This window comes from Camelus dromedarius, chromosome 9, assembly GCF_036321535.1.
Source record: "Camelus dromedarius isolate mCamDro1 chromosome 9, mCamDro1.pat, whole genome shotgun sequence".
In the NCBI taxonomy this organism is placed as follows: domain Eukaryota; kingdom Metazoa; phylum Chordata; class Mammalia; order Artiodactyla; family Camelidae; genus Camelus; species Camelus dromedarius.
Genome location: NC_087444.1, coordinates 29691894 through 29705371, shown reverse-complemented (window position 1 = coordinate 29705371; position 13478 = coordinate 29691894). Strand labels below are relative to the sequence as shown.

General features: G+C 37.5%; 1 protein-coding gene across 1 annotated transcript in view; it reads right to left on the bottom strand.

Annotated features, from left to right (window-relative positions):
• The window catches only part of ADAMTS18 (ADAM metallopeptidase with thrombospondin type 1 motif 18), a 71569-nt gene that overhangs the window by 56861 nt on the left and 1230 nt on the right, over positions 1-13478 (bottom strand). The window contains exons 2-7 of the mRNA XM_031458019.2: positions 12022-12215; positions 11689-11772; positions 10043-10202; positions 7391-7496; positions 4108-4245; positions 1846-1999 (exon numbers count right to left, since the gene is read on the bottom strand). Coding sequence (XP_031313879.1) covers positions 1846-1999; positions 4108-4245; positions 7391-7496; positions 10043-10202; positions 11689-11772; positions 12022-12215 — 836 coding nt within the window. The remainder of the gene's footprint in view (positions 1-1845; positions 2000-4107; positions 4246-7390; positions 7497-10042; positions 10203-11688; positions 11773-12021; positions 12216-13478) is intronic.

Sequence of the window (13478 nt, the reverse complement as noted above, 5' to 3'; positions counted from 1 at the left end):
CCACTTCCCAGGAAAACCCATCACACTGAGATGCTGTTGTCTTTCAAAAATATGGTATGGTCTCAGAGAAAGATCTATTCATTTCAGGACAGTTGTTTAAACCCTGCACACAGCTGACACAGGCAACCTGATGAATGAATGAATGTTGAATATATGATCCTAAAGTGAAGATAGTAATTAGAAGCTTCCTTTATATTTCTAAAGAAAATCAAAGTCATCACCATTTGTGAGTTTGCTGCAATGGTAGGCACTTAATAAATATTTGATTAGTGAAGGAGTAAGCTAATGAATCCTCGAAGAACAGAGTGACAGGAGACAGAGTTAGCAGGTAAACTCTTTCAACAAAGTGAATGGCTATTGATTTCTGCCAAAAGCATCAACCTCACAGGCAATTAGAAACTACTGTGAATTTGTTAATTTAAAAATATGAGACACCAGCCATTTGCCAAAGGAAGATCCCTGTAGCATGGAAGACACACCCAAAAAATGGGGATGGTGTACGAATATACTTTCCTAATAGTTATACATTAAAATTGCATTCGAAAAATATGTAATCCCATATCAAACCTGTGATTTGGTGGGTAGTATTTCTCAGGACTGGACTTCCATTTTTTCAAGTGAGTTGATTTATAGAAAAGCAACAAGTGAGTACTAATACAGAGATACAGCACCACTAATAATGGTCATTGTTAATGAATGGATGTTAATGTTGAAGTCTAGGAAACACTGGTATTAACAAAAAGAAGGAAGCTTAATATCGTGGTGGCTGATGTGTTTGGTGTAGCTTCCACCATTGAAAAGTTTTGAGGCTTTGGGCAAATGGAATTCATTCTCTGAGCTCCAGTTAAAAAGTGGTGATAATTCACATTTCAAAAACATTTTTGTGAAGATTGAGGAAAACTAAAGTAAGTCTCTAAGTGGAATGCCTTATGCGGAGCAGAGGCTCATTTAGCAACTGCGGGAGGTGCTGGTGGATGGTGGGGACGGTGGAAGTGATGGTGGAGGTGGTGCTTTTGGTGGTGATGGTGGTGGTGCCACTGATGACGGTGGTAATGATGATAGTGGTGGTGAAAAAGGAAGAGAAAAAAAGGAGGAGGAGTAAGAATAGGAACAGAGATGGGAAGAGGACCTCCATAATTTCCATGTATCTGGATACCTAGAATTTCCATGTTTCCCTTTGGGTACTGGGAATAAACCAGCTTAAATATGACTCTACTTTTTAGCAATGGTGAGACTGTCAGTGATGTAGTTTCTGACCAACTGTTCCTCTCATTTCTACATCCTAGACTTTTGCTTTTTCCTATGTATCTTTTTCACAAAAGGTAAGTCTTCCATGAATGAAAGACTTGACACACAAATCATATTAACATTATTCAAGATACATCCTGAATTCTGACATACCAGAAATAAGCTGGCTGCCAACGATGGTGTTCATATCACTGTAAAAGGCGTACGTATGTATTTTAAGGTGTTGATGATCTTATATGGATTATGTAAAAAGGGCATATGAAACACAATGATAACAAAAACAGGTATGAGCAGTAGGTGAAAACTATTGTACCCAGATTTACTACATGTGATAAAAATCTTCATCTACAGAGGAGGAACTGTCTTCCAAGGATGTGGTCTGATGGTATTTAAGCCAGGCAAGGTCTATGGGGGATACGCCTGGATAATTCATTGACAGTAAAACTGCCACTTAATTATCAGGCCAAACAACTGACATTTTAGAGATAACCCAGACTCTAACCCTTGGCCTTCGCAAACCAAATGTTTATATCTCTGTTAGGTACACGGACACATTACAGAATCTTAATGTAACTTTGAAATCACAAGCAAACATACCTTCACAAAACCAAGGCTGCATAACTTGGCTTTTGCTCCAAATTGCCACTTGCACTGTGTGTCAGCATCATAAATCTGGCCCGGTAGTTTGTCCGGATATTTATACTGCCCTGTTTGCTTGGGCTCATCCACCAGACAGCCGGCCTGAGGTGTACTGTGGTGATAACACATCCTTGTTAGTGGTCATGTTTATCTGTGATCTTGCCACATAAACCAATATGCCTCTGAATACATTCATGCCAAGAAAAATATAACATGGCTCAAGAAATACGTATATACTTAAAATAAAAAGGGTGAGTCCTGTCCTGTCTAAGAAGATGGACTTCACCCAACCACATAGGGTTTGACATGGTACTGGAAGTTACAGCCATCCAAGTGACTGGGCTTGGCCTACTGAGATGGGAAAAGTCAATACGTTTGAAAACTTTCCCCACAGTCTCATTCCATAATATTCAACAAGTTTTTACTAAGTGTCTGCTCTCTGGTGAGTGTTAAAGCTACAAAACTTACTAGTCAGCGACGATCACCTGTCTTCACAGAGTTGAAAGTTATGCTTATTTCTTACTGATAATGGGGCAGTGGCCAAAGATACATTTTACCTCAAATAATCTTCACCAGCAAAAAAAAAAAAAAAAAAAAAAAAAAAAAAAGTTCTTGAAAGAAATCAGAAAATCAGGAGAAAGGATACATTGGGACTTAAGACAGGACAATTTCCCTGAGATATATCCAACTGGGATATGTTGAGAAAAAAAAAATCAGTCTTGATAGCATGGATATTCTTAGAAAGTACCTTATCTCCACTTAACTAATTAAACAAGGATATCAATGAGACCTAAAACAGCATGGTTGTTACGTGTGATTTTGGAGTCAGACAGATGGGGGTTCTAGTCAACCAAGCAATCAAGACTGATTCTTACACACCTCATTACTGATAATGACTTTGCTAAGAGTTGTTAATAGATCAAGCAAGACAATGTACAGTGCTCAACACAACACAGTAAGCATTCAAAGTTAGCTTCTGTTGGTATTATTATCATTATCCAAAAGCATTTAACTAAGTCATTATGAACGATGGAAACTCAGTCTATACTGAGGTGACCTTGATTTATAATATTTATTGACTCCATTCTCACATGAGATGGAAAAGATAACTTCAGGCCCCAGATCATCAATTTAAAGCTAACAAAAGAAAACCTTCTATGTGACAAAGTCACGCAGCAAAAGGTTTGTCAATTTTTTACTATCCCTTGGGGCATCATTTGGTTAATATCCTTCACTGATTCAGCCTTGCCTGTGTGTATTGCTAATTCTGTAAACACTGGCAAATAATATGCAGTGGTACGGATTTAAAAAAAAAAAGTATCAATAATATTCGTTCCCAAAGAAACCTGGTGAGTTTTCCTAATATCTGGTCAAAGGGAGATGTGATTAGAACCTGAGTATTCTTGTGAGAAACATAGATTAACAAGATATATCTGCATACATATAAAATGATATACATATATACATACCTATATATTTAACAACCACTATAGTGCTGTATAATGGTCAAATGGTCAAATATATATTATAGCTGAAGAAAAACCAAAGGAAATGTCAAAGAGTTTCAATTTGGGGTTTATTGTTTAATATGAATCAAACGGCTCTACCTTCCAAACTCCTATTTTACTAATGAAATCTAGGATCTTGAGTATTAAAGACATTTCACATAGCTATCATCATCCCTTCTGGATGTCTTTTGGGCGAAGAGCTAGCATGTCGCCTTTTCAAACAAAATAGCCAGTCAGGACAGTGCCCCATTCGTGGTAAAACTGGCACACCATTTTGGCATTTCCAATACTCTTATGACCAAGTTGACTAATTAAGCTAATTAGTCACAGTAAAAAGACAATATATCCAGCAATCTCTGGAGGTCTTAGAGGTGAGAGGGTTCTAAGCACAGATCTGGAGTCAAAACAGAAATAAGTGTGAGTCATATTGACAACGTACCAGCTGTAGAACCTTCAGATACAAAATTAATCTCCCTAAGACTCAATCTCCTAAACTCTAGAACAAGGACAATGATAGGACTGATGTGAGGATGGAATGAGGCAATATGTGCAGAGCACATAGCACAGTATTAGACCTTCAATGTATTGTTTCCAACCACAACCATGACATTATCACCATCAATACGCTGATTACTTGTTTTCACATCTGTTAAGTACTGTTCACTGTAACTACTCCAAAACTGGGAACACCCCTGGCTTTGGCTTGTTTTACCTCAGGAATTTCTTGAGATACTGCCGGCTGCACGAAGACCAGGAAAACACCCCATTGTTTCCCGTCAGTGTAGGAGACATGATATTGCCTTCAGCCTTCCTGCAGGCATTGCCTTCTCCATCATGAATCATGCCGAAACTAAAACAAAAAGAGGACAACAAAAAGTCTGCTGTAAACCCATTGTCCGAACTGTAACTACAGGAAGAAGAAGATGGATTGAGAATCAGAGAACCCAAGTGAGGGACACAGTTGGTTGAAACTGCAAGAGAAGAGAGTGACAAAGATGAGTTACTCTACAGTCTTGTCAGATTCATGTAGAACATTCTAAAGAACGCTGAGGGCTTTGTTATATTATACCTTGGCCACAAAAAAGGGCAAAGAATAGTATACCTGCTACAGTTTTTAAGGGTGAGAACATTTTAATCAAGATTTCTAAGCTAAACTAAAATGACAAGAAAGTCAAATCTTTCTTTTTCAAAGAGCAAATTCTCTTTCTTGCCACCAGTCATGGAACTGCAGTAAGAAAGTTCAGAATGAGTAGGAGTTAGGTACAGAGAGAAGCTGGTGATAGTTGTTTAGCAACCATTCATGTGTAAAGACTGTGTGACATAAAACTTCCAATGATGATCAACTTATTAGCTGAAATCACAAACTCTTTTTATAACTAAACTCCCCTAAAATCATAAACATTCTTTTTAAATTAATGGTTGAATCCATCCATTGATGGCACATGATGGGCTAGTTTTGAATGTATTTTTTTGGAAAAGGCTTTAAGTTGGCCCATTTTACCAAAGAAGATTCTAGCAGTTACAGAGTAAAAATAATTTTAGGCGGTTTACTCCCTAGAAATCATGTACATTATACCTAAACATTTCCCAAATCTCCCAACTGGTAGAATAAATGTGACATTAAAGTTTATACCCACATATAATACACCCCCCGCACAAAGACAGAACATACTTCAGGCCATATTAAAATGGTAGGAGATGGGGAAATAAGCTTTTTGGGTCATATCTAAAAAATTCAGTGCACAAAAAAGCTGTCACTTTTCTATGGAGGTAGAGGATGGAAGGATATCAATTTATCAATGATTTAGATTGTTCTTAACCTAATTATTTAAAGGAGTAAAATATGCCTCTTAAGAACTTATTTGCATGAGGCAGACATGATTCCTATGGAAATGAACATGCTATTCTGATACAATCTTATCAATATAGCTGTCCTTTGAAGGTAGCCTACTCCGAATAAATAACTGTGCTATAACGGTAGGTATGATTCTGTTGTGACTCGTCCGTCTACAGACTAGCCAGCGACCCAGCATTCCTTCCAATTTATCAGGCAAGTAATGGCAGGATGGCTGTATACGGTAATCCTATCAGTGAGTGCCCCAGGGATTTAGAGGTGACGGATTCACAAGCACAGACTCAGGGGAAGCATTTTCTCACCTCTGCTTTGCCCAATTCAGCTCTTCTTTGTACCTAACCAGGAAGCTAGGGGGAGTTGTTTGGGAGACCACCTTCTCAAATATATTTGTCAAAGTCAAAAAACAGAAGGAAATTCATGTATAAAGCACCACAGGAAAGAGCAAGAATCACAGAAATGGGGATGAAGTTGGGAGAGATTGAAGGCATTACTCTAAGAGAAAAGGTAATTACATGAACACTTCACTGGAGTTTTATGGACATAAGCAAACCAAGTTTGAATTGAATTTTGAACTAAAATTTTTTAAAATGTTCTAATTTACTTTGATTAACAGCATTTTAGAAGATAATATGCATTTTCTTTAGCACATGTCGAAAGTCTTAGCAAAAATCTCATGAATTGTCTGTTTCAAAATTTCTCTCTGTAAGGCTATGTCATTTAGAATTTGAGTATGTACTTTCCATTATATGTGTTCTTCCTTTTACCTCTGACTCTTCTCACACCACCTCGAGAACATCTTTGTTTCTCCTTACAAATATGCTGAGTTTTGACTTGGGTAACTTTAACTCAAAACCAAGGATGATTATATTTTTTAATGGCCAGTATTTTTGAAGAGTGAGAGACACCAGTTAATTTGGACCTAATAGAATTAGACATACGCTTGACATTCATAGATCTTTTATTTCCTGCTCTAAACAAGAAGACCTTGTGTCTAATGGGCATTTTTGTACCAGTGTGCAAATAAAATTGGGTCATTCACACCTTGCGAAGAAAACGGCTCTGTATAGATATAAAATGCTGGGCAACTGACTGTTATCCAATGATGGATAACAGTAACAGTCAAGATTCAAATCTCCTGAAGATAATATATTTAGCTCACAAGACACACTAACAACAAAATACCAAAATATAAATTAAAGTTGTGAAACAGATGATGCTTGCTTTTATTTTTTTAAGTCAGAAGTTAATTAGATACCCTGAAATTGATTATTCAGTATAAATACTGAATACAAGACACACGTCAACACTCCTAAACTCATACATCCAAAGAGCTTGCCCTTGAAATAGCCAGTTTGTAAAGCAGTAAGCTTATTCCAATATAGATGCAATTGCTCAAGGGTAATGTTTGAAAACTCTCTGTAGAATTGTATCCATACCAGGTTCTATACTTCATAAAATAAATTCATCTCATTACTCTTAGGTTTCTCATACCTCATTTCTAACTCTATTCTTGCAAAACAAAGGTTTACTGACAACAACTGAAAGAATACTCAGTCCAGGCAATGACACAGATGAAAACAATATCCAATAGACACACCAAAAGTTTTTAGACAATGGCAGGGGTGGGTGCATAGTGGTACAGCGTGTGCTTAGCATGCATGAGGTCCTGGGTTCAATCCCCAGTACCTTCATTTAAAAATAAATAAATAAACAAATCTCATCACCACCCCCCTCAAAAATTAAACCCAAAATAAATAAAAAGTTTTTAGACAATTAACACGCCATTATATTCTGGGAATTTATATGTCCCCATGATTATTTCCTTAGTGTAAAAAAGACTTATCTTCATTGTAGCAAATAAACAAAGAAGAAATAAACAAACGCCTAAAAGACCAGAGGACCCATTAATAACCTGCAGCCTAGTTTGCATACAATGTAATACCAGGCAGCTATTCATTGTTTAAAAAGAGCATCAACAGTAACTGGCCTTTATCTGAGCCCTTCTTTCAGGTGCTGGTTTATGCTTGACTCAAGATTTATCCTATTTATTCTGCCTAGATCAATAATAATCATTAGACAGATATCAGTGAATCGCCCAACCAGTTTTCATATAAAGTGGTGAAATCAAGGGGCCACTTACTTGTGCCCTGACTCATGAGCAATGGTGAAGGCCAGACCGAGCCCCGTGTCCTCGTTGATGGTACAGCTTCGGTACTTACTGCACATTCCACTGATGGGGGCAAACCCTGGTGAAAGATCAATTTCAAATGTTAATCCAAAGGGGACACACACAGATACCTGATCATTTCTCAGGTCCTCATAATGTTCTGCACAGTTTTAGTTTAAAGGATTCATGTATTAAATTTTTTTTGGCAGGAAAACACTAAAAGTATATGGCTCTCAGTCCTGTCTAAAATAGGTAAGAGTAGTATTTAATACTTTCTTATTTATTAAACATATTGTCATCAACTGACCCTAACAATGCTATAAAGTTAGCATGAGTATGTTAGGTCTCGTTTGTTTATGTTTGCTTTTATTTCTATTGCCTTGTTAGATCGCTTCAGGAGAACATTGCTAAGATTTATGTCAGAGAATGTTTTGCCTATGTTTTCTTTTAGGAGGTTTATAGTGCCTTGTCTTATGTTTAAGTCTTTAAGCCATTTTGAGCTTATTTTTGTGTATGATGTGAGGGAGAGTTCTAACTTCGCTGATTTACATGCGGCTCTCCAGCTTTCCCAACACCACTTGCTGAAGAAGCTGTCTTTTCTCCATTGTATATTCTTGCCTCCTTTCTGAAGATTAACTGACAGTGTGAATATTTTAATTCCCCTTTTATTTATAGGATAGTAAGTCACAGGACATTTATATGCCTGATCTAAGTTCATTATTTGGATCAGAGCAATTGTTAAAATGATAGCTAAACCAATGTAAAATATTCACTTAACAGTAGTAGTACCAAAGCTCAAGGTGTATTTTCTAAGAGAGAACACACATCTTCACCTTTTTCTAAAGCAGATAACATGGAAAGACCTAAACACTGTGAGCAGATTGAATTAATTTTTCCCCTAATGTGATAAATGCTCCTTCTCCCCAAAACTACTTCCTTCCAGGAGCAGTTATCAAATCATTCCAGAACATCCTCGATTTTGTCTTGAATTCCATTACAGCTTCTTCCCAATGTGGGTCCTCATAACCAGTAGAACAAGGCTAAGTACCCAGTAGTATTAAATATATACTTGTGAACTGATTGCACCTACCTTACTGCCACAATATAAGTGAGGTCATCTGGTAAACCTAACGTATAGGCACACATCATGAGCGGCACCATCATTAGCAACACTGAGTAAGTGGCAGTTAAATACAACACACTGCCCTATATGCCTTGTGTACATCTACACTTGTAGACATATGTATGTATAATTATAGATTAGGAAACTGAGGCTCAGAAAGGTGAATTGCTCAATATCTCAGAGTCAAAAATTCTAGACTTAGGACTTAAGTACAGACACATCTAAAGTCAAAGCCCATACTCTTTGCATAGAACATGCTGCTCAAAGTAAGTGACTTACAGACCAGTTGTTAGGGTTCTCGGTGTTGTATTTGTTTCTCCAAGCCTTTCCTTTTATTCTGGTCTTATTTTGGTTGATGGATGTAACTACCTCCTTCTCAGAATCTTTCTTCAAAAAAGGCAACAACGCATTGGGCTAGCCCACATCAATTTGCAAATTCCAAACTCAGAAAATGAATGAGTGTATAGCCTCCCCCACTATAAAAACACAGCCTATGGAACAATCCCCCAAATGGTTAATTCTCAGTTATGCATTGTTCTTTGAAGACTGTGATTAATGGCGAATTATTAAAATTAACTCATTTTATACAACAGAAGAGAAGCATTATAGAGAACTTGAAAAACATAAAAAACAAAATTTTTTTAAAGTGCAATCTACCTTTATCTTCAGTACATTATGAAGGATTATAAAGCACTTTGAGGAAAAAAATGGGAGTAAACCATGAAAACTTTTCTCAGTTGCCCCAAATTTTACCATCATTTGAGATTATCAGTTGTGTCTGAAAAATATGGCTCCCACTGTCTGTTTCAGTAAAAAAAGTTTTATTGGAACACAGCCATGTTCATTTACATATCATCTTTTGCTCCCATATAGCTGAATCAAGTAGTTTCAACAGAGGTTGTATGACATGCAAAGCCTAAAATATTTATTGTCTAGCCCTTTTCAGAAAATGTTTCCCCACCCCTGATCTAGATGATCAATTCATTTAAAAAACTGTTGAATTCCTACTGTGTGCAATAGAATATACTAGAAAGTATAGTAGAGATGTGAAAGCTATAGTTCTTATTCACTGTCTTGAACAAATGTGGAAGAACTGAGTCCTTCAACTAATTTTCTAAAAGCAGCATGCTACCTAGGGGCACAGTTGAATGCCATGGAGACCGGCCAAATTCTCTTCCACTATCCAGCTCTGCAGTCATGACGCCTACGGAATAACCTACAACGTGTCTAGTTAAACAACAATTTATCTCATGCCTCAAGGATCATCAATAGGTTTAATAAAGAAAAACACAACAGGGATAAAGTAAATGGGTCCCCCTTTCACAATGAGTTCAGTTAAAGGGAATAATATTCACCAGAGGGTATTCAATGAGGATACTCCACAATTTAAATATTAAATCTCTTTATGAAGAATCCTAAGGGCCACCCACCACCCAACAGTAAGTTTCCAGACTGTGTTTTCTGCTAATGTGGTGTGCATGGAGCGTCTGTTCATACCATACCTAGAGTATCACATGGTTCATTCTTCCAGGAACAAATATCAAATCCCGTGAGTAAGATGGCGTGGTCATGCCTCTTGCCATTCTTTCCAATGAGGGCAGACTGCCACTGACAAAAGCTATTCAGAGACTGGTCGGCGTGATGGTTGATCAGTAATCCTCTCTATGGGAAACCCACATAAATCAAAGTGAGAATGTGTCACAGAGATAAGAACGTTGAATCATTCTATCGGCACAGATAAACACAGAAACATCATGTTTCTGGGGGAAAGGTCAACAAAGGAAAACACTGGAGCTAAGGTTGGGGACAATTGGTGTTAAAAAAGAACTATTTTGGGGTAAGTGCTCACAATATTTGAAGTCACTACAGAGTCTCTCTAGTGTGGTTTATGACCAGTTGTATTTCTACATCAAATAACTTGACATCAGTTAGAAACGCCTTTGTTCTTCTCATGCTGGTACCATCTTTAAAGCACTGTTATAACTTTTAGAACCTAATTATTAATTAATGGGGATAAAGTTCAATGGCTTCTTCAATAAAGCAGGAGGATGGTGGTGACCATAGCTTATTTACCCCAAGTCAAAATTCCCAGCAAAGGGCTTGCCATGTCACAGATCATAACCGATCAATCAATAAAATGAAAGCTTACTGAATGAAGAAAGGGTAATAAAAGACCTACTCTTAAAATAATTATTTATCAAAACGTCTGCTTAACACTATTGACTTAGGTCAAGCGGAGGGTTGTTAGACAAGATCTTTCATTATCTGTGAATTAGGATGTTGATGGCTTTGATGTCCTTGGGCAAAGTGTAAGTGGTAGATTAGACAGATGTGTCTCCCAAACACACCCTCTTTCCGTCTTTCTAAAATTCTAAGAATTATTTGATAAGTTGTTAACCTCTGTAGTGCCACACACCTGGGCAATTAGATTTTAATTGTTGTCTTGTCTCTGACTCTCTGCTTTGCATATTCATTACTGGGGATACAGGTGAAGAGGAAAAACCGCAGGGACTTAAAAAAATCATCTGATTGGTAACTCCCACCTCAAAAATACAGTTTCAACAGCATAACCCTACAAAGCAGTAGGTGTCATGTCATGCAATCGAACACATTATGTTCTGTTTTACATCTCACCATAATCAATTCGAGGGCAGTTAAACATTCCTTTTCTATTTTCTGTAGTACGTAAGGTAGTGCTGGAAGATAGTAGCTTTGCCACCAGAATTTTCTGATGACTTACTTTCAGTATATTTTCAAAATATCCATTTGCAATTACCCAGAATATCTAATTTACAAAATCCAACTAAACTTTAAATCTATTATCAAACGGACTTTCCTTGTGAAGCCTGCATATTTGTATAATGTAATACCTGTATTTTACTTTCGTATTTGTATTACATATACCTATTTTATGTCCTGTATTTATGCATATATATTTTATATATTTATGTATAAATAATTATTTTGTGATATTTTAGTTACTTTAAATACACAACCCTATTAGACGGTACTTTCCTTGTGGGTAGGGTCAGGATACTTTCAAATGAATTTCCAAAGGCCAGTCCGTGGGGTGGCACACAGTAGGTGTTGAATAAGTGTATCCTGAGTGGCACAAAGAATGAAGAAATAAGCAAAGTTTGCCACTTACAGGTTCTTGTTCCAGAAGAATGAGGCTCACCACAACAATGTTTATATCACTTCCAATGGTCCCGTCTTTATATAGGCTGGAAACCTGTTGGAACAATTGAAATCAAACAAAAATAAAACCAAATTGGAAAATTTTGAAGATTGCCAGGGGAGATCAATCAGACATATTTGTAAGTATATACACTTCCAACTAATTTGACCAAATATAGGCACCTATGAAGCCGATTTCCTTAATTTTTTCCAGTAAAATCATGTGGCTACATCTCCAACCCACACGAGGGAATTCGGTGACTTTAGCTGACTTGGAGAGCCAGAGGGCTGACAAGTCCCTTACCATGTTCATGACTGTGAGAATGTACGTGGTGACGTTGGCCTTGCCGTGTTTTTCCACCATTTTCTTGTCTGCTACCACAAGGGTTTCCACGTTTAGGCCTTTTTGTGATTTTCCAGCTGATCTTCTGGGCCGCCCTGCGCTCCCGTATTCATCAAACCTGAGATAGGTGTCCTCTGTGGGAGGCTTAGGGGCATCTACAAGGAACAGAAGAGCATATGGAAGGGCTATCAGCAGAGAGCACCTGGGTGAGAGAGACAGAAATCTAAACAAGGGGAGGAGAGAGACCACCTAACCAACAATTCGCTCATCTACTGATAAATGATGCCACTAGTGCCTGTCTGGGGGCTTTGTACCTAACTTGTGGTCAAGAGAGAGTCTTTCAATACAAGGTTGGATGAATGGATGGATGGATGAACAGGTGCAGTAACCCAAAAATGCTCTTCTAAAGAGTGAAAGAAAGCAAGCCACAATTCTAGTTGGTAGAGCAGATCAGGAAAATCCAGTACTGTGGGAATCATCTTTAAAAACAGGGAAAGCTTATTTTATTGCTCAAAAAACCCCTGCAGAACCAGACATTATCCTTTGCTCCTGAATTTATTATAAGACTTTGTATATTATTTTCTAAATAAAATTTAGAACTATATATCCTGTCAAACATGGCCAGTGCCTTATCCTCTCGTCTCATCAACACAAACTTGAAGGTAGCACAAAATAAGCAGTTGACAAGGACCCTCTGACCTGAGACTGACTTAGTTACAGGGGCAACAGCACAGTTAGGAGTGATATTTTAAATTATATTAGATACTTTGTAATAGATAAGGCGCAAGCACCACCTGAACAGAGTGGATACCAGCTAGAGTCTTTGAGCAGAGACCTGGAAGTACCTGTTGGGTTAGGTATGATCCCGTTAGTTAATGGACAGTGACAAATCCAAGGGTTGCTGGGAAGGAAAAGGACATTTGGGAAGCTCAGGACAATAACTATGTACTAGTAATACAGATAGATTTCAATATTTTAACAACTGGTACAGTTGTAATGGTGAAGTCAGTTCTCCACAGAGTGAAAGTAAAAGACCAAATTACTTAGAGTTACATTTAAAACTTCAAGTTGGGCATCGTGGTAAGTGATTGGGTTCCAGTTTCCTTACCAATGAAGAGTATGATATCCAATCATAAGGTTGCTCTCAAAGATTAGCTTTTATATCCCATATCAAATACGTATTGTTGCCACGATAAATATCATTACTATGATTAACACAACTATTATTATAAATCTATGCCAAATAGATGTTCCTTAAAAGGGACGTTTCCGTAACACCCAAGTCCCCAAAACCAATTAAAGTGGTCCAAACTGTCTTGCACTATTGCTGCTGGTCAGCATCTCAGAGATATCAGTTCCTCTTCTCTGTGGGTAGAACTACCATCTGGCTGCTCTGCACAGCTCCATAGTCACCTGCC